Source organism: Bos javanicus, chromosome 8 (genome assembly GCF_032452875.1).
Source record: "Bos javanicus breed banteng chromosome 8, ARS-OSU_banteng_1.0, whole genome shotgun sequence".
NCBI classification, from domain to species: domain Eukaryota; kingdom Metazoa; phylum Chordata; class Mammalia; order Artiodactyla; family Bovidae; genus Bos; species Bos javanicus.
This window is the reverse complement of record NC_083875.1, coordinates 29844989-29866349: the sequence shown is the minus strand read 5'-3', so window position 1 is coordinate 29866349 and position 21361 is coordinate 29844989. Positions and strand designations below refer to the sequence as shown.

General features: G+C 39.6%; 1 protein-coding gene across 3 annotated transcripts in view; it reads right to left on the bottom strand.

Annotated features, from left to right (window-relative positions):
- The window catches only part of FREM1 (FRAS1 related extracellular matrix 1), a 177789-nt gene that overhangs the window by 113411 nt on the left and 43017 nt on the right, over positions 1-21361 (bottom strand). For all 3 annotated transcript variants that reach the window (XM_061425261.1, XM_061425260.1, XM_061425258.1), the window contains exons 6-9: positions 17304-17627; positions 14540-14648; positions 5560-5691; positions 1962-2306 (exon numbers count right to left, since the gene is read on the bottom strand). In XM_061425261.1, coding sequence (XP_061281245.1) covers positions 1962-2306; positions 5560-5691; positions 14540-14648; positions 17304-17627 — 910 coding nt within the window. The remainder of the gene's footprint in view (positions 1-1961; positions 2307-5559; positions 5692-14539; positions 14649-17303; positions 17628-21361) is intronic.

The window sequence follows — 21361 nt, the reverse complement described above, 5'->3', positions numbered from 1 at the left end:
TTGACATAAACTATACTGATGGTTTTTTTTTTTTGGATGTGTCTCCTAAAGCAAAAATAAACAAATGGGACCTAGTTCAACTTAAAAGTGCAGTGAAAGAAACTATCACCACAACAAAAAAACAATCTCCTGAATGGGAGAAAATATTTGCAAATAATATGACATTTAAGGGATTAAAATCCAAAATACACAAACAGCTCATATAACTCAACTGCAAAGTAACAAAAACCCAATTAAAAATGGCAGAAGACTGGAATAGACATTTTCCCACAGAAGACTTACAGATTGCCAACAAGCATATGAAAAGATGCTCAATACCACTAATCATCAAAGAAATGCAAATGAGATATCATTTCACACCTGTCAGAATGGCCATCACAACTAAGAAATGGCTAACACAAATAAGAAATGCTGGCAAGAATGTGGAGAAAAGGAAATCTTGTACACCATTGGTGGGATGTAAATTGATATAGCTACTGTGGTAAGCAGTATGAAAGTTTCTTAAAAAACTAGACATAGAATTTACCATATATCCCAGCAACTCCACTCCTAGATATATACTTGAAAAAAATGAAAACACTAATTTGAAAAGATATGTGCACTCCAATGTATATTGCAGCACTATTTACAATTGCCTTGATATGGAAGCAACCCAAGTGGACATTAATAAACGAATGGACAAAGAAGATGCGCCATTCACACACACAAACACACATAGTGGAATACGACTCAGCTGTTAAAAAGAATGAAATTATGCCACTTAAAACAACATAGATGAACGTGAAAGGTATTATGATAAATGAAATGTCAACCAGAGAAAGACAAATACTATATGATATCACTTACATGTGGAATCTAAAAAGTAAAACAAACTAGTGAATGTAACAAAAAAAGAAAGAGACCCACAGATATAGAGAACAAATGAGTGACTACCTGTGCAGAGAGTGAAGGGAGAGGGGCAATATAGGGGTATGGGATTAAGAGGGACTAACTGCTATGTCAACTACTAAGCATAAAATAAATCAGCTTCAAAATACATTATACAACACAGGGAATAGAACCATATTTTATAATAACAATAAATGGAGTATAACATTCAAAAATTGTAGATCACTATGCTGTACACCTAAAACTTATATAATACTGTACATCATGGAGAAGGAAATGGCAACCCACTCCAGTACTCTTGCCTGGAAAATCCCATGGACAGAAGAGCCTGGTAGGCTACAGTCCACAGGGTCTCAAAGAGTCGGGCACAACTGAGCGACTTGTCAATGTTAATGTCAAAAGCTAGGAGGGATGGTGAATATACTTTAAAAATAATCTTGAGACACACAAATTTTGCTCGTGTCTGACTAGAGAAATGGCCAAATCCAGTAAGACTGAGCTCTCTGCTCATTGTTGTATCAAGAACTCTAGCACAGTTATCTCGTATGTAGATGTAACTGTTGATTGAATTAATGGAATTGAATAAAATCTTCTTTCAATCAAAAAAAAAATACTGTACATCAACTATACCAATTTTTAAGTAATCTATTAAAAATAAAATCAAATATGCTTAAAAGACAAATAGTCTTAGATAAAACTGCTTGACGCCTATTTTGTCAAGCTCCTTACCTATCTACTTCAAAAAGTAGTTGTGAAATTATTCTAACAAAATGTAAATAAAAGTTATTCATGAAAGTTTTATGAATAATCTAGAATAGGTCAAAATATCTCTTCAACATTATTTGTCCTATCACCTTGCATTTCAGACTTAATATTTCATAGTGTAATGGTTACCTTGAGGCCCAGTTCTGGAACTTTCTAGATTCCAGATGGATAGATCAACTTAACCTAAGTCTCAGTCTTCCCATCTGTGAAATGGGAATAATAATAATAATAGAATCTTACCCCATAAACTTGATGTCTCTCTTAGCACAAATTCTGACACAAATGATTTTTAACTGCCCAGCACTCACCTATCAGTCCTGGTGCTGGTTTCTTCATGATCTCTCCAGCTTGTGGGGGTTTCGTGATATTAAATAAGATGTAGTCATCACTGGAGTCCATGTCTGAAGCTCTCAGCATGGAACCCTGGATTAGTATGGTCTGCCCCTCCTCCAGTTCGATCACAACATTTGTTATGAGAAATGGTGGACTGTCATCTTTGGGCAAGATGTTGATGGGAAACTTATGTTGGATGCTGTGCTGGCTGTCAAATATCCTGAAGACCACAAAGTCTTTGGTGGAGTCACTGTCATCGTGATGATATCGAACGACTCCAGCCTGAAGGTCAGCCACGGTGAAGAGAAACCCCTTCCCCCCTGATGGAAAGAACAGAGATGAGGCAGAATGAGAAATATATGGAGGCAGCAGGTTAGTAAAAGCAGCACTACAGGAGCAGGTGTGAAATGGAAAGTAGGGCAGCCAATACTTTCCTCACCTGGAAAAAACCATAGATTGCTTAGTGGGCTCTGGGGCTCCAAAGACCCAGTTTTGAATACTAGCTAGTTGTAACACTTATTAGCAGGGTGGGCTTAGGCAACGTATTTAATTTATTTGAGACCCATATATAAAACAGAGATAATAATACCTACCTAACATTCCCCCTTAAGAATGAGAGAGCTCAAATATTGTGTATCTACAATAAGTATTAATTGTTCTTCAATTCATTATTATCAGCCGACAGCACTTCTTAGAGTAGTGGCTTCAAACTAGCAACATCAGCACCATTTGGGAAGTCATTATAAATGCAAGTTCTCAGGCCCTACCCCAGACCTACTGAATCAGAAATTCTGCTACTGGAACTCAGCAATTCATGTTTTATCAAGCCCTCCAGGAGTCTAATGTGTGCTAATGTTTGTGAATCACTGGCTTAATGACAAAGAGCTTGAGTTGTGGTGGCAAATGGCTTGAGTTCACATGCCAGCTCAAGCCACTTTCTAGACCTTAGACAAGTCAGTTTCTCTTAGTCTCAGGTTCTAATTTGCAAAGTAAGAATAATAGTACCTTGCTTCATAAAGTGGATGTGCGATAAAGTATGTAGAATGCTTTGCACAATTGGGCACAAAGTAAATGCTTAACAAATCTTTGTACTATTTTCTGCCTCCTCTGAGCCAGAATATCATTATGGGGTATGACTCTCCGCTTCATTTCTATAATATTGATAAACATTGCTTCACTCTGCACAAACTACTAATATTTCAATTCTTTCTGCAGATGGCCCATAGCTTTTCCCACTCCAGATGGTTTTGTAGATTAAACATGAGTATAGTGAACACTATGGGTTACTTGCCCATCAGCCACTTTCTCCTCCTTCTCAGTACCAGAATCCTAGTCTCATTTGGAATGGCGACATAACCATTTAAAAATACTCAGGTTCCCAGACCCTGTTGCACCTAGGGGATAGTATGTAACTAGGTAAGAGATATAACTAGACTTCATTTCTTCAGGCTCCTGGGAAAAGTTGTTAAACAGAGCAAGCTTGGGTGGCATAGCTTTTTTTTATTCTTCTTTTTCTTTGCTCCTTCCCCTAATGCTCATTAGAAACCTAGATGTGTAGGTACCATTCTGTGACCACTGACAGGGCAGAAAAGAGCTGCTGGCATCATAAATACAGAATATCCACCTCTATGTAACTTGTCACAAGAAGAAAGCAACTCTTGAGGTTAAAGTTGCTATAGTTGGAGTTTTCTTACATGCAACTGAATACCCATCCTAATTTATACATCCAGCTTGAGCTAAGATCCCATTGTCCTAGGATTAGGCAAAAGAATTTATCATTTTTATTTCTATTTCATTTTTTTCAGAATTCCTAATCACATATAGTGGTAAACAAGAGTTCTCTTTCTGCTTTACAAATAGGTAAACTAAGATGATAACAATTAATTCCTCTGAGCTCATTACAAGGAATAGACTATATTACTATTAACTATGGATATTTTTATTAGGGCCATTACTTTGTTAACTACCACCCTTATAATTATAAAACCATTTCTTTTAAACTAAGGTAGCTGCTACTAATAACATAAGAGCATAATTACTACTAAAGTATTAACAACATGTTTTTCTGTTTTTCACTGCATTTCTCTGAACCAGAGAATTGAAAAGGACATATTTTGTCTTTCAGTTCAGTTCAGTTCAGTTGCTCAGTCGTGTCCGACTCTTTGCGACCCCATGAACTGCAGCACGCCAGACCTCCCTGTCTATCACCAAATCCGGGAGTTCACTCAGACTCAGGTCCATCGAGTCAGTGATGCCATCCAGCCATCTCATCCTCTGTCATCCCCTTCTCCTCCCACCCCCAATCCCTCCCAGCATCAGACTCTTTTCCAATGAGTCAACTCTTCGCATGAGGTGGCCAAAGTACTGGAGTTTCAGCTTTAGCATCATTCCTTCCAAAGAAATCCCAGGGCTGATCTCCTTTAGAATGGACTGGTTGGATCTCCTTGCAGTCCAAGGGACTCTCAAGAGTTTTCTCCAACACCACAGTTCAAAAGCATCAATTCTTCAGCACTCAGCCTTCTTCACAGTCCAACTCTCACATCCATACATGACCACAGGAAAAACCATAGCCTTGACTAGACGGACCTTTGTTGGCAGAGTAATGTCTCTGCTTTTGAATATGCTATCTAGGTTGGACAGAACTTTCCTTCCAAGGAGTAAGCGTCTTTTAATTTCATGGCTGCAGTCACCATCTGCAGTGATTTTGGAGCCCAGAAAAATAAAGTCTGACACTGTTTCCACTGTTTCCCCATCTATTTCCCATGAAGTGATGGGACCAGATGCCATGATCTTCGTTTTCTGAATGTTGAGCTTTAAGCCAACTTTTTCACTCTCCACTTTCACTTTCATCAAGAGGCTTTTGAGTTCCTCTTCACTTTCTGCCATAAGGGTGGTGTCATCTGCATATCTGAGGTTATTGATATTTCTCCCAGCAATCTTGATTCCAGCTTGTGTTTCTTCCAGTCCAGCATTTCTCATGATGTACTCTGCATACAAGTTACATAATCAGGGTGACAATATCCAGCCTTGACGTACTCCTTACTCCTTTTCCTATTTGGAACCAGTCTGTTGTTCCATGTCCAGTTTGAGCTGTTGCTTCCTGACCTGCATACAGATTTCTCACGAGGCAGGTCACGTGGTCTGGTATTCCCATCTCTTGAAGAATTTTCCACAGTTTATTGTGATCCACACAGTCAAAGGCTTTGGCATAGTCAATAAAGCAGAAATAGATGTTTTTCTGGAACTCTCTTGCTTTTTCCATGATCCAGCGGGTGTTGGCATTTAAACTGGGCTAAAATCATCAGTTAAGGAGTATATTTAGAAGGGTTCAAAAAGCAAATCTGAGATTTAAATAATGGCTCAAACATAAAATATCATTCGTAAATGGTCACCCATTGATTTGAGCATCTACTACAAAAGTCAATGGTTTCAAAATCTCTGGACCTAGGGAATATGATAATTCATTGAGAAATGGAGCCCAAGAAATACCATATATATCCTGTTAAATATGATTTGCTTTTGGAGAAAATAATTGTTGGGTTTGATTCTAAGTTACAAAGTTTGTTCCTTCACCTCTCACAGTAAGCCGTCCATGCTGCAGGCCATCCACAGTGACTACCTGGACAGCATGAATGTCATCATTGTCCACAATCTGAAACTGTTCCCATGTGATGGCCCTAGACTGTCCCTCCAGGAGATTCAGACCTACAAGAGAAAACAAACAAACCGACAAAAATGTCCTGGAAAGTTCTACAGCATGCCAAGATGACTACTTTAAGACAAGAGTAATAAATTACCACTCACAAAACTAGGTAAAAATTGTATCTTCAAAAGCTTCTCAAGAAACTGTAATTTAGCTTTTAAATAACATTTTTCCTATTAGTAATATTAACTCTAACCTGATGACTGGTTCCTTATGATCTATCCTTTAGAAGCACAATGGTGCCAAAAATAAATACTAGAAAGAAATAACAGATGTTACGTTCACAGCGGTCTCTAGTTCAAAAATGTACACAAAGAATTTTTCAAAGGCTGTGTTCACATATTTTAAGTGGGCAAGAGTGGGCTTTCACACATGAATTCTAAGAGCATAAGTAGCCCACAGGATAGAGTATTAAAGTGGTTAAATATTCATTAAATGTACAAATACACAGCTACTGTGCTAGGGGAGTGTTTAATGGTGTTAGACAGGAAAAGTCTAACACTTTGTAATGAGGGTTGCGTTTTAGTCTAGACGCTAATAAGGAAGGGACTTTTGTAACTAAAGGAATTTAACAATAAAAGCTTCTCCTTGGACCCAGCATGCTGAAGGGAATCTGGGGAGAAAGGGAAGTGCTGCTCAGAGCCAAGAAGACAGAATCCAGACTAACACTGTGGTTAGAGACAGGGAGCTGTAGTACCATCACCCAATCCCATTACCCAGTAGAGCTGGAGGGTCAACAGACTGAAGAGAATCTTGAAAGGGGGCAAAGCCTTTCAAAGAAATAAGTGTCTTTATGAATTATGGATTTCTCATGCTGTAAGCCCAGTAGTGGGATTGCTGGGTCATATGGTAGTTTTATTTCTAGTTTTTTAAGGAATCTCCATACTATTCTCCATAGTGGCTATATCCATTTTCCTTAAAGTTTACTGCAGCACAATTTACAATAGCTAGGACATGGAAGCAACCAAAATGCTCATCAACCAGTAAATGGATAAAGAAGTTGTGGTGCATATATTCAATGGAATATTACTCAGCCGTAAAAAGGAACGAATTAGAGTCAGTTGAACTGAGGAAGGTGAACCTAGAGCCTGTTATACAGAGTGAAGTAAGTCAGAAAGAGAAAAACAAATATCATATACTAACACACATATTAAGATAATCACGATGGTGTGACCAATCACCTAGAGCCAGACATCCTGGAATGTGAAGTCAAGTGGGCCTTAGAAAGCATCACTACAAACAAAGCTAGAGGAGGTGATGGAATTCCAGTTGAGCTATTTCAAATTCTGAAAGATGATGCTGTGAAAGTGCTGCACTCAACATGCCAGCAAATTTGGAAAACTCAGCAGTGGCCACAGGACTGGAAAAGGTCAGTTTTCGTTCCAATCCCAAAGAAAGACAATGCCAAAGAATGCTCAAACTACCACACCATTGCACTCATGTTACACGCTAGTAAAGTAATACTCAAAATTCTCCAAGCCAGGCTTCAGCAATACGTGAACCAAGAACTTCCAGATGTTCAAGCTGGTTTTAGAAAAGGAACCAGAGATCAAATTGCCAACATCCGCTGGATCATCGAAAAAGTAAGAGAGTTCCAGAAAAACATCTATTTCTGCTTTATTGACTATGCCAAAGCCTTTGACTGTGTGGATCACAATAAACTGTGGAAAATTCTTCAAGAGATGGGAATACCAGACCAACTGACCTGACTCTTGAGAAACCTATATGCAGGTCAGGAAGCAACAGTTAGAACTGGACATGGAACAACACTCTGGTTCCAAATAGGAAAAGGAGTACATCAAGGCTGGATATTGTTACCCTGATTATGTAACTTATATGCAGAGTACATCATGAGAAACGCTGGGATGGAAGAAGCACAGGCTGGAATCAAGATTGCTGGGAGAAATATCAATAACCTCAGATATGCAGATGACACCACCCTTATGGCAGAAAGTTAAGAGGAACTCAAAAGCCTTTTGATGAAAGTGAAAGTGGAGAGTGAAAAAGTTGGCTTAAAGCTCAACATTCAGAAAACGAAGATCATGGCATCTGGTCCCATCATTTCATGGGAAATAGATGGGGAAACAGTGGAAACAGTGTCAGACTTTATTTTTCTGGGCTCCAAAATCACTGCAGATGGTGACTGCAGCCATGAAATTAAAAGACGCTTACTCCTTAGAAGGAAAGTTATGTCCAACCTAGATAGCATATTCAAAAGCAGAGACATTACTCTGCCAACAAAGGTCCATCTAGTCAAGGCTATGGTTTTTCCTGTGGTCATGTATGGATGTGAGAGTTGGACTGTGAAGAAGGCTGAGTGCCGAAGAATTGATGCTTTTGAACTGTGGTGTTGGAGAAGACTCTTGAGAGTCCCTTGGACTGCAAGGAGATCCAACCAGTCCATTCTAAAGGAGATCAGCCCTGAGATTTCTTTGGAAGGAATGATGCTAAAGCTGAAACTCCAGTACTTTGGCCACCTTATGCGAAGAGTTGACTCATTGGAAAAGAGTCTGATGCTGGGAGGGATTGGGGACAGGAGGAGAAGGGGATGACAGAGGATGAGACGGCTGGATGGCATCACTGACTCGATGGACGTGAGTCTGAGTGAACTCTGGGAGTTGGTGATGGACAGGGAGGCCTGGCGTGCTGCGATTCATGGGGTCGCAAAGAGTCGGACACGACTGAGAGACTGAACTGAACTGAACTGAACTGAGTGGGAAGTTGCTGTGTAACACAGGGAGCTCAGCCTGGGGCTCTGTCATAACCTAGGGGGTGGGATGTGGCGGGTGGGATGGGAGGGATTAAGAAGAAGGGTATATATATATACTTAAGGCTGATTCACATTGTTATACAGCAGAAACCACCACAACCTTGAAAAGTTTTCCTCCAATTACAAAAAAAAAAAAAGAAACGAGTGGATGAAATTTAAAGACTGTGTACTGGTAGACACAGTTAATGCGTTAATGCTTCCCCTCAAATCTGCCTGGCTTCCCGTTCCCCCAGTGTTGATCATTGCCCGCTTTCTAGCCTGGCAGCTCCAACAAATTTCCCACAATCCCCACACACTAAAGCCCTGGCCGCCATCATTGCTTCATCTTCTGATGTCACTGCCCTCAACTGCCCACCAGACCAAGTTTTGGCATGACCTTCCTTGTGACCATGGCCAGGTCTCACACCATGGGACTCAAGGAATTTGTACAGTGACTGCTAAGAAGAGCCAAGTGACACAACCCCAGGCATGTGGGAAGTTAACCCCAGTGAGGCAAACTGTCTGAGATGAAAGAAGAGATGGAAGATGCTGACATGTGGTTCTTCACCCCTTCCCAACCCCCTCCCTGACTCTTCCCACACAGAATGTTTCCATCTCCTCCTGGAGACATCAGCACTATTGAGCTATAAGCTTTATTTTCTTGTAAAGCTACAACCAGCTCAGTCAAACCATCTTTTTATTTGCTACCCTCCAAACTCCCAACTTCCCTTCCCCTTACCCCAGATTTCAGTACAGGGTTAGTGCATATAATCTGCCTCAGGGGCTCTTTGCTAGGGAACCTGAGTTAAGACATACAGGAATACTGAAAGAGAGAGAGAGAGGAAGGAAAGCGAGAGAAGTGAGGGAGAAGAAGAGAGTAGAAGGAAAGAAGGCAGGGAAGGAGGGATGAAGGGAGGACAATGGCTGGTAATAAGGATTTTGAAGTCAAGAGTGCAAAGTAAAGCACAGAACAAGGCATCATGGGATGCAGCAGAGGAGCAAGCAAGAACACTAGAAATTTATGTAGCAAGATATTGATGGTGATTATGTTTTGTGGTGGAGTAATGAATAATTTTATCCAACTACTATTATTTCATTCACTTATTCATTAACTCATTGTGCTTTCCAAGTTTTCAATGATCTTATGTTAAGTTCATAATAAATAAAATTTTATTCTAAAAAGAATCTGATATCCAAAGTAGTGAAAACCAGATCCGGAGCTCTTAACAAGCCTAGGTTTCTCAAATCACACATATACATGCAGACCATTAAGTCTCCATGCTATATACTAAACTTTGCTGTTATTCAGTTGCTAAGTCACGTCCAGCTCTTTGCAACCCCATGAACTATAGCACACCAAGTTTCCTTCATTATCTCTTGGAGTCTGCTCAAACTCATATTTATTGAGTATTGAGTCGGTGACACCATCCAACCGTCTCATCCTCTGTCGTCCCCTTCCCCTCCTGCCCTCAATCTTTCCCCCCATTAGGGTCTTTTCCAGTGAGTTGGCTTTTCACATCAGGTGGCCAAAGTATTGGAGTTTCAGCATCAGTCCTTCCAATGAATAGTTAGGGTTGATTTCCTTTAGGATTGACTGGTATGATCTCCTTGCAGTCCAAGGGACTCTCAAGAGTCTTCTCCAACACCACAATTCGAAAGCATCAAACTTTAGATCACCAAGTCCTTCTTTTCTCTCTTTATCCCCCAAATAGAGGTAGAGCAGGACAGAAAACCAGATTGTAAATCAAGGATGCCCAACTGATATTGTTCATCCCTACTGAAACTCACATATATATAAACACACACATGGTGTGTTATCCATGTGCAAGCACACACATACACACACACACACACACACAAAAGATAATCCATATAAGCTGCCACCTGAGGACTTAAATCAGACAGAGATATTTTCTGTGTTAAATGAACCTACCAACACTGCTTGAATGCCATTGATGGTAACAGTAGAAAGGAAAAAATCTTCACTTACATTTCACATTTACATCTGATCTAAATATACACACTGCATTGGTAAAGCAAAAGGAAATTGACATGGCAGAGTAGGAGGATGCAGAATTTACCTCCCCTCTCCCTCCCACCTTATGAACACATCAATAATACATCTACACGTAGAGCAATTCTCACTGGAAATGGACTGAAGACTGACAGAAAGATCCTTATGCAACCAAGGCTAAAAGAAGTTGTGCAGGAAGGGAATAGAAGTAATCACGTGGGGGCCTGCACCCTAGGAGGGGCCACAGGACAGGAGGGGCATTACAAGGATGAAGATATCCCTGGGGAGTGAGTGGCTTGACCCATACACTGGGTGCACCAGCCCTGGGGTCAAACGGTGGGAAGACCTTTGGCTGGTTTGAAAACCAGTAGGACTGACAACAGGGCTGTAAGAGAGCTAGACTCTACTCATGAAGAACCCACACGTTCTTGTTTGCTCCCAATACAAGATAGAGAAAGATTGAAATTCCTCAGGACACTGGCTGGCTTCTCACAACTGCCTCAGTGCATGCCCTGGCCCGTGCTGAGTACCCTTCCCAGCCCCACTTGCTCAGAGGCACAGGTCCCCACTAGAATGAGATGAGGAGAGCTGCCATAGCTGAGGAGAGTGCCCAGTTGTGGGGGATAGAGCTGGCTTGGGCCCCACCCTCACGGCCATTGCTCCAGTACCTTGGGACATGGCCCTACCCCAATAGAGTGGTGGTGTTGGCAACTGAGCAGAGAAGCCCTGGCTCACACCTGGCTCTTGCTCTAGCTCCTCGGTCTCTGGCCACAACACCTACCAAGTTGATAGAGGCCACTACAGTCTGAGGAAAGACATGAGTTATGTTCATATCAGATCCAGCACTCCCATGAAATCCATGGGGAACATGCGCAGACTGTGCAGGGATGTTCCCACACAAGGACATACATTTAAGACCACGATGGGTAACTCTTACCTCATTTTATAGAGACAGAAAAAGTTAACCAAAGTGGGAAGATGGAGAATTTTATTTGAAATGAAAGAAATAAAAAAAGAAACCTATAAAACCATCCAGTGAAACAGAGATGAATGAGTTACCAGATAAAGAATTTAAAGATTAGTAATAAGAATGGTAACTGAGAGGAAAGAATACATGAACTAGAAAATTTGAAAAAGTCAAAACTGAAGTATACAATAACTGAAATGAAAAATGCACTAGAAATAATTAACAGACTAAGTGACACAAAGGACATAGTGTTCTGGAAGATAGAATAATGGAAAATATCCAGTCAGAGCAACAAAAAGAGAAACAAATTTTAAAAACTGAAAACACTTTAAGGGACCCCTGAAACAACATCAAGCATAATAACATTTACATTACAGAGGTCCTAGAAGGAGAAGCGGAAAAGGCAATGGCACCCAACTCCAGTACTCTTGCCTGGAAAATCCCATGGACGGAGGAGCCTGGTGGGCTGCAGTTCATGGGGTCACTAGAGTCGGACCCGACTGAGCGACTTCACTTTCACTTTTCACTTTCATGCATTGGAGACGGAAATGGCAACCCACTCCAGTGTTCTTGCCTGGAGAATCCCAGGGACAGGAGAGCCTGGTGGGCTGCCATCTATGGGGTCGCACAGAGTCGGACACTACTGAAGCGACACAGCAGCAGCAGCAGAAGGAGAAAAGAGAACAAAAGAGGTCAAAGGATATTTGATGAAATTATGGCTAAAAACTTCCTGAACCTGAAGAAGGAAACAGATTTCCGGGTAAAGGAAGCATAGAGGGTCCGAAACAAGATGAAACCAAAGAGAACCACACCAAAACATGTCATAATTAAAATGGCAAAAGTTAAAGAGAGAATTCTAAAGGCAGCAGGAGAAAAACAAAGGATCACATACAAGGGAACCCTCCTCCCCCAAAGCTATTAATGGATTTTTCTGCAGAAACTTTGCAGGTCAAAAGGGAATGGCATGATATATTTAAAGTGCTAAAGGGGAAAAACCTACAACCAAGGATATTCTATCCAGAAAGATTATCCTTCAGAATGAAAGGAGAGATAAAAAACTTATAAGCAAAAACTGAAAGAGTACATCAACATTAAACCAATTCTTAAAGAAATGTTAAAGGCTCTTCTCTAAGTGGAAAAGGAATGAATGGGCTACAACAAGAAGTAAGAATCTATAGGAAAAGAAAAATCCACTAGTAAAGGCAAATACATAGTAAAGGAAACTTGCACAGTAAAAGACACCATAAACAAAATGAAAAGACAACTTAGTGACTATACAAGCACATAAGCAACTCACACAACTCAACAGCAAATAATAATAATCCAATTTAAAAATGGTCAGAAGATTTGAATAGACATTTTCACAAAGGGATACATAGATGGCAAACAGGCACAGGAAAAGATGCTCAACATCGCTAGTCATCAGGAAAATGCAAATCAAGAGCAGAGTGAGATATTACTTCACACCTCTCAGAATGACTGTCATCAAAAGAACACAAATAACAAACGCTGGCAAAGATATAGAGAAAAGGGAACCTCATACACTGACCCTAATGCTGGAAAAGATTAAGAACAGGAGAAGAGGGCGACAGAGGATGAGATGGTTGGATGGCAGCATCAAATCAATGCACTCGAGTTTGAGCAAACTCCAGGAGATGGTGAAGCCTGGCATGCTGCAGTCCATGGGGTCACAAAGAGACAGACACAACTGAGCGACTGAACAACAAAAACAAAACTGGTGTAGCCACTGTGGAAAAGAGCAGAGAGCTTTCTCAAAAAACTAGAAATAAAACTGCCATATGACCCAGCAATTACACTGCAGAGTATACTGGAATAAAACAAAAACACTAATTGGAAAAGATAGTTACACTCCAATGTTCGTATCAGTATTATTTACCATAGCCACCATACGAAAACAACCCAAGTGTCCATTAACAGATGAAAGGATAAAGAAGATATGGTTTATACATACAATGGACTATTACTAAGCCATAATAAAGAATGAAAGTTTGCCATTTGCAACCATCTGGATGCACATAGAGCATATTGTGCTTAGCGAAATAAATCAGAGAGACAAACACTCTATTTTATCACTTAAGTGTGGAGTCTGAAAAATAAAACGAATGACTATGAGAAAACGGAAACAGGCTCACAGATACAGAGAACTAGTGATTACCAGTGGGAAAAAGGAAGGGGGGAGGTGCAATATAGGGAGAAGGAATTAAGAGGTACAAACTACTAAGTATAAAATAAATAATCCACAAGGATATATTGTACAATACTGGGAATATAGCCAATATTTTATAACTTTAAATGGAGTATAATATATAAAAATATTGAATCAGTATATTGTATACCTACAACTAATGTAACATTGTAAGTCAGTTATATATTAAAAATAAGAAGACAAAGCAGTTTAAACTCTTAATTATGTATTTTCATGTCCATGCAACCCAACTTAAAAATAAGATAATGGATTATAGTCTATGTCTTTCTTTGATTCCTTTGAACAATTTTGAGTTAGAGACCTTTTCTCTCTCAGTCCAACTATGCTCAGAATCACAGTCACTTTTTTGCCTCAATCAGCTGAAAGGGACCATTTGGCTTATCTCCTATAGAGGAAAGAACTTAATTTCAGGACACGAGAATCCTCAATTTAAATTTCTCACCCTGACAGTAGGAAAAAAACCCCAGAAAACCAACTAGATACCCATAGCCTGTCCGGTTTCGGTTGCTTTGTGTGTAAAACGGGAATGCTGCTGCTGATAAGTCGCTTCAGTCGTGTCCGACTCTGTGCGACCCCATACATGGCAGCCCACCAGGCTCCCCCATCCCTAGGATTCTCCAGGCAAGAATACTGGAGTGGGTTGCCATTTCCTTCTCCAATGCATGATACAGAAACATGAAAGTGAAGTCGCTCAGTCATGTCCGACTCTTAGCGACCCCATGGACTGCAGCCCACCAGGCTCCTCCATCCATGGGATTTTCCAGGCAAGAATACTGAAGTGGGGTGCCATTGCCTTCTCCAAAATGGGAATAAAGCTACCTTTTTTTTTACTGACCAGAGTACCTTCCTGTCTTCCCTTCCCTATTTTGTTTGACTCCTATATTGCACTTCACCTGTGTTCCAGGACACTCGCGGGGCATTTGTATCTGTTGTTCTGATGGAAATGTGGACTGTAATAGGTGCACTCTTCTCAAAGAAGAAGTCATAGACCTCCAACTCCACCTGTAAACAAACAGTTGAATATGAATATATCGACAATTTATAATATAAAATACCATTAATTCTTGGATATATACCGGAGATGGAGGCAAACTAATTCAGGTTTCTGTTGTTGCCTGACCTCATTTTTGACAACATAATGTCACTTTTTCCAGCTCTATGTCTTATTCCTTAATTTATCAGTGTTTTAAAAATTTTTTTTTCTATGAATGAAGTTCTTAACCTGAAATAAGCAAATGTGCTAGCAATGAGTCCCTGCATTTGTTCAGAGACTACATCAGTCCAGCATCAGACCACTTCAGCTTCTCGAAAAGATGTGGGATCTAGAGCAGTGTTTCTCCCCTGTGATTTCACCCCCCAGGGGACATTCAGGAATATCTGAAAACATTTTTGGTCTCACAGGTAGGTATGCCCATGGAGGTGCTGCAGGCATCTAGTGGATAGAAGTCAGGGAGGCTACTATTAATAACATCCCACCATGACCAGGTCAGTCCTTACAACAAAGAAATTAGCCAATTCAAAATGCCAACAATGTTGCAGAGATCCCGATCTACAGGCAGCTATCCCACTAGATGTATTATTAAATATATATTTATTTGCTCCCTTGAATTCCATAGCTCATAAGTAGGCTTATACATTTTGAGCTTTATTACATGCTGTGTGTGAATTACACCAGGTGCTGAAGAGAAGGATGAGGTATAATACTGTAAAGGAAGGCAGGCTACCTACTTTTGAAGAATGTTTGGTCCATTTGAAAGGATAAAAGAGACAATCAGATAGTACCGTATCAGCAAATACTACATAAAAAAAGAGATTCAAGAGTGACAAATACACACATTGACAACGAAACTATACCGATATGGGGGACATCATTTTGGAGGTCTAATATAAACATATATTAGGTTGAGCCCTATCACTAAGGAGCTTTCCTCTAAGATAAATGTAGTACCTACCGGAGTGAAGTTGGATTTTCATGCCTATAAGAACAGACTACCTGGTGTAACAGCTGAGGGGAGGATCAGCTAGCTTAAAGCGCACCGGCCATTGCTCTGCTCTCAGAAATCCCACCCCAGGGGGCTTCCGGCCAAAATAATTGAAAAGTGCAAAATCTTCACTGAGAAAATTGAAAGTCACCTTCTAACAAAACAAACCAAAAAAAGCACACATCTGGACACGTTCTGCTTCAGTATTACATTGTACAATGCTGGATGTAACACATACAAAGCAGACCGAGTAGCAGTGCTTTATTTGTGAACGCGAGATAAAACTGGACATCTAAAGAGAAATTACCTCATGCTATGGAAGAAATGAGAAGTGAAGACAGGAAAGAAAAAACCAGTTGCCACTTACTATTATGAAGTGAAGAAAATAAAAGTAAAGGGCAAAGTATGGCATTTATAGTCTGCCCTTGAGACTAAATGCTAAAAATGCCTAAACTAGACAGAGGGCAATTTGGTAACCCCAGGGACACAAATTTTCCTTAATAGACCTGAACTCAAGTCTGTGTTAACCTGTTTATTTAAATTTTCCATCATTTTTGAATCAACTTGCTGGTACGCCTACAAGTTTGTGAAGGGTTGTAATGCACAAGTCTGTAACCAGCTGTTCTCTACTCTCATTGAATACAAAACAAGAGGAGAGAGGCAGAAATAGCAGAAATGATTTAGATTAGATAGAGAACATTCCTGATGAAAAGTGATAGTGAAATGAGTCATTCTAATGAGAATATGGAATCTCCCACCCTGAGTAAGCATTATTACTTAAAATTAAGGACTCCAGTAAAAAACCTTGATGGAAAATAATATAAAATAATTTATTAATGAAAGAATTATAAACAAATAGAAGTTACACCATCTCTAACTTCAATGGTCTATGTAATGCAAGAAGGCTGTTGGAGGCCCTGGAGTTCTCAAATTGGTGAACCTGGGGGCCAAATGTGGCCTCAGAAATGTTTTGCAGCTGGTATTTTATGTTTTAAATTTACAATGTCTTCTATGTTTAAAAGTTGAAAATTTTAACTGAAGTATAGTTGATTAACAATGTTATATTAGTTTCAGGTATATAGCATGGTGATTCAGTATTTTGGCAGGTGATACTTCATTATAAATTATTACAAGAAAAGGGCTACAATTCCCTATACTATCCAGTATATCTTTGTTGCTTATCTACTTTATACACAGTAGTTTTTATCAGTTAATCCCATACCCCTACTTTGTCCCTCCCCCTCCCCTATCCCCTTTAGTAACTACAAGTTTGTTTTCTAGGTCTGAGTCTGTTTCAGTTTTGCATAAACATTCACTTGTATTATGAAACTTGAAATATTTTTACCAAAAAAAAGTAGAGCTTTCCAACTTTTCTTGAAAAAGGAAAGCTACAGCAACACTGGGTCCATCCATATTCTCACATGCAGCAGTCAGCTGTAGCTGAGTTACATCTGCTTCCTAAATTGCCAGCTCCTTCCTCACTTCCCCGAAGTCTCCCTCCAGATGGGTTTGTTCATTTGCATCACCTGCCTGGTTTGCATCCTGATTTGCAGTGATTGATTCTCTTCTGAGGCAGTGACCATACAAGGTAAACTACAGGCTAAAGAGAAGTGGCCTCTTCAATGACTCTCTGAATACCAAAGAGTCTAGCAGCTTTGTCTCTCTTCCCTCTCACCTCATAAAGTCTCCTCTCAGAATGGCTGCTGTTTGGTGGCTGATAGGCAATCTGCATATCCCTTAGATCCTTCCAGGTGAAGGAGGACACTGGTCTGGTGTGATCCCACAGATGAGTCACATAGCCCTGGAGCGGGGCTTTAGTAATGTTGAACACCAGCAAGGGTTTGGGGGTCTCATCCTCTTCACAGTCCAGAACCGATGTAGTCAATGAGGTCAGGATGAACTGATCCACTTCCAGAATAAACATGGCCATAAATGCAGCTCTTGGAATCTGATTGGGAATTCCAGGTCTGATATAGACAGGCAACCACGCACTCTCTGACTTTGGAAGAAGAAAGAAAAGATAAAGGGGAAAACTATAAATGAAGCTATTGATACAATAGCAGGGTAAATCACACGATATTTAACACAAAGCCACAGCCTAGACGGTGCATCCAGCAGTGATCTGAATCATTTAGAGAGATTTTAATCACATACTGATGCCCAAATTCCATTTCCAGATGTTCTAATTTAACTTTCCTAAGGAGGAGACAAAAAAAAAAAAAAAAAAACAACTTGGTATTCTTAAAGTTCTCTGGTGACTCCAATATTTAGCCAGGGTTGAGGTAGAGCACCAATTTTGTCATTAGAAGGAACTATTCTTTTGATTCCATGTCCAACACATATGGTTTATATGACTTTGGACAAGTTCCTTAACTTCTAAATCTTGATTTCCCCCACCTATAACATGGACTGCCTAGAGGTCCTGAGTACTGCGTGAGGATTACAAGAGATAGCCAAAGTAAAGCACAAGGACTTGCCTAGCAGTCCAGTGGCTAAGACACTGCATTCTCGATGCAAAAGGCCAAGGTTCGATCCCTGGTTGGGGAACTAGATCCCACAAGCCACAATTAAGAGCTTGCATGCCACAACTAAGATCTGGCAAAGCCAAATAAATAAATAATTTTTTTTTAATCTTAAGAAAAAACAAAGTAAAGCACTAGCAGTGTCTGGCACACACAACCAACCTCCCCTGGCCACCCCATCCACCTCTTGTAGGTTTCAAAGGTGACAATGGCAGGATGAAGGAACCTGTCCTTATAATAGCTGCTCGTGAAACTGAAGGACGTTTGCTTGGTCATGTATTAGTTAGGACCCTGAGTCTCCAAGTGAGGAGTAAGTCATCAAAATTGCAAGTAACTCTTCAGGCTAGAAATACACCTTCCCCAAGTAAGAGAGCTATGAGGAAGAGCCTATCATTGTGGGGCTCTCCAGGGAAATCATGAACTTGCATCCTGGGATCTGAGGTCCCAACAAGTGCTATGGGCAGAAAGGATCCTCAGCAGAAGATAACTGGTCATCACAGAATTTTATGTCCGCCGTTATTGGGAGACCAGGCTTAATGATCAGAGCCACATGAGTGCAATACTGCTGAACACTGGATACTTACATAACGGAATGTCTATTTTATTTTTTTTAATTTATTTATTTTTTAAAATTTATTTTATTTTTTAACTTTACAACATTGTATTGGTTTTGCCATATATCAAAATGAATCCGCCACAGGTATACATGTGTTCGGGATGGGGAACATAACGAAATGTTTAAAATGAAGTTCTTTTTTTTTTTTTTTTCTTTAATAGAAAATTATTTAATTAGTAATGAAGTTCTTATGGGCTTAGTCTCAATTGAAGTTCCAAGAGAGAGCATTTCAAAGACAATGTGAGACAGATACTACAGGCAGAATTTACAAAACAAATTGTCTGGAACCAGTTCCAGACTCTAGAACCTTCCACCCACTCTAAAAATATAAAAAGGTTGAGAGAAGTAAGAGAAAGATTTATTTACAGACAGAAGTTGCCTTGTGTTGTGCTGAGTCACTGCCTGGATGCCTCTCACTGTACGCCCTCTGTGAAGAGGAGGGGGTGCGGGGGCAATGCTGCATTCCTTGTCCCAAGTGTCAGGAGGGAAGCTTCTATCACACCAGCCTTACATGTGCCTTTTACCAGTGGAGCACTCAGGGGATTGATGTTGGGCTCATCCCTAAGGAAGCTAAGTGGCCAGAGGCAGAAGAAACGTGGTATCTGTGCTGGGATCAGTCTCTAGTCCTTGTTTGCAGCAGGAGGGAACATGTGAGTGCTCTCAGACATGGAGCAAGTGGGACAGAGGGTTGATCTAGGGTCACCTGGGTCCCTGATGTTTAGGTGCATCTGTGAGAAGCCAAAAATCTCCACAGAAAGAAGCTGGAGGTGGAGGTCATATCTTAGGAGCCCTGGGAGGAACTGCAAATGACTAATCAGGCTAGGAAAGACGAGAGGCCTTTGCAGAGGGGAATCTCCAGGAGAACAATGAAATGGCCCCGAGACTAAGAAGCTTGAAACATCCACCCAACTCAGAGAGCACAAAGCCATATTCCATCGATGCCTGGTCAAATAAGACCTCACTTTCCAACATTCCTCCAAAACCACCCACTCCTCAGCCTGGAATTTCAGAAACTAGCCAGCAAGGCTCAGAGAAAGAGAGAAAAGCAAGAGAAACAGAAGGTGACAACTCCTCTCTCTCCCACATGGTGGTTTATAAAAACAAGAGTGATAACGCTGAGAGTTTAGACTATGTAGTCCTAATGTGCCATTGAAAAGCATTTGAAGATTTATAATTTAATGAAGAATGAGGATATCATAGTATAAAAGGATTGGTGCTAAACAATAAGAAATATTAAACCTAGAGGTTAAGCCTGAACAAATATTACTTGAAACACTAACAAAATGGATACAAATGTCAAAAGAGTACACTTGAAATACAAGATGAAGTTAAGTATCATAAGGTATAAAGATGATATGCTAGAATTAAAGTGGCAGATTATGTTAACCAAGCCTGGTGGTGGGTAATTGCAGTGAGAAAGGATAAATAGGATCAGACTTTATAATATATATGAAGGAGCCAAAAGACTTCACTGTATTTTTTACTTAATATGTTAAAAACAAAGGTTAAAGAATTTTTTCAATTTAGAACTAAATTTTAAAATGGGATATTAAATAAGTAAAGACAAAGACAAATATAACCTAGAGTGCAAGATGATTTGATTAATTAGCAAGACAGCATAAAACAAGATAGGAAAAAAAATATCCATTATTATAGAAATATTGTCTATATTCTCTTGTTTAAGACAAATATTCTGAAATTAAATATCCAATTATATCTGCCTTACTGGAGAGGCATTTAAAATTATATACAAAGATTAAACGTAAAATGATGATCCAAAAGAGTTTGCAGATGTGACTGTAAGAATTTCAAAGAGTTAAATTTAAATTAAAAAAAAAAAAAGAATTTCAAAGAGAAATGAATTCAAGGCAAGAAGAATTAAAAAGGACAGTGTGTGCAGTTAATAGTGATAAAATGAACAAGACAATGATTCTGATAAGCAGCACTGTATTTAGTATTATTCTGGACAAGCCAGTGGGGAATACAGCAGAAAATAAGAGGAATAATTACTGAAAAAGAAAGGAAAAATTATCATCATCAGTGGAAGATGTAATTAGTATAGTCTTTAAAAGCCTATAGAATTGAAAAAAATTTAGAATAATTGAATTCAAGAAAGAAGCCAGACAAAAGAAAATTAGACCAAGAAATAGCTTTCCTATTTATCATCACTAACCAACAAGAAGAAATAGTGGAGGAAAAGAAGACTAGTCAGAATAATTTCACAAAAACAAACTGCCTAGTATTGGACTTAATAGTGTGCGCAAGTGACATGAAGAAAACTGCAAACTTAACAGAAACATATCAAAGGTCATTTGCCTCAATGAAGTGAGATAACCTCTGCCTGGAAAAGATGACTCAATATGGTAAATGTTCCAATATTCCAATTTTTCTGAAAATAATTTATAATTTTAATCCAACCCTGATAAAAAATAATTAGGGGCTTAAAAAAATAACGTAAATATTAATTACTTGTCTAGAACTAAAAATAGATAAGAAAATTTTGAAGAGGACCATGAGGAGAAACTTGCCTATAAAATATTAAAGTCCATTTTAGACCTTTTATTTTGGACTAATAAGGTACTGGCACAAGAATAG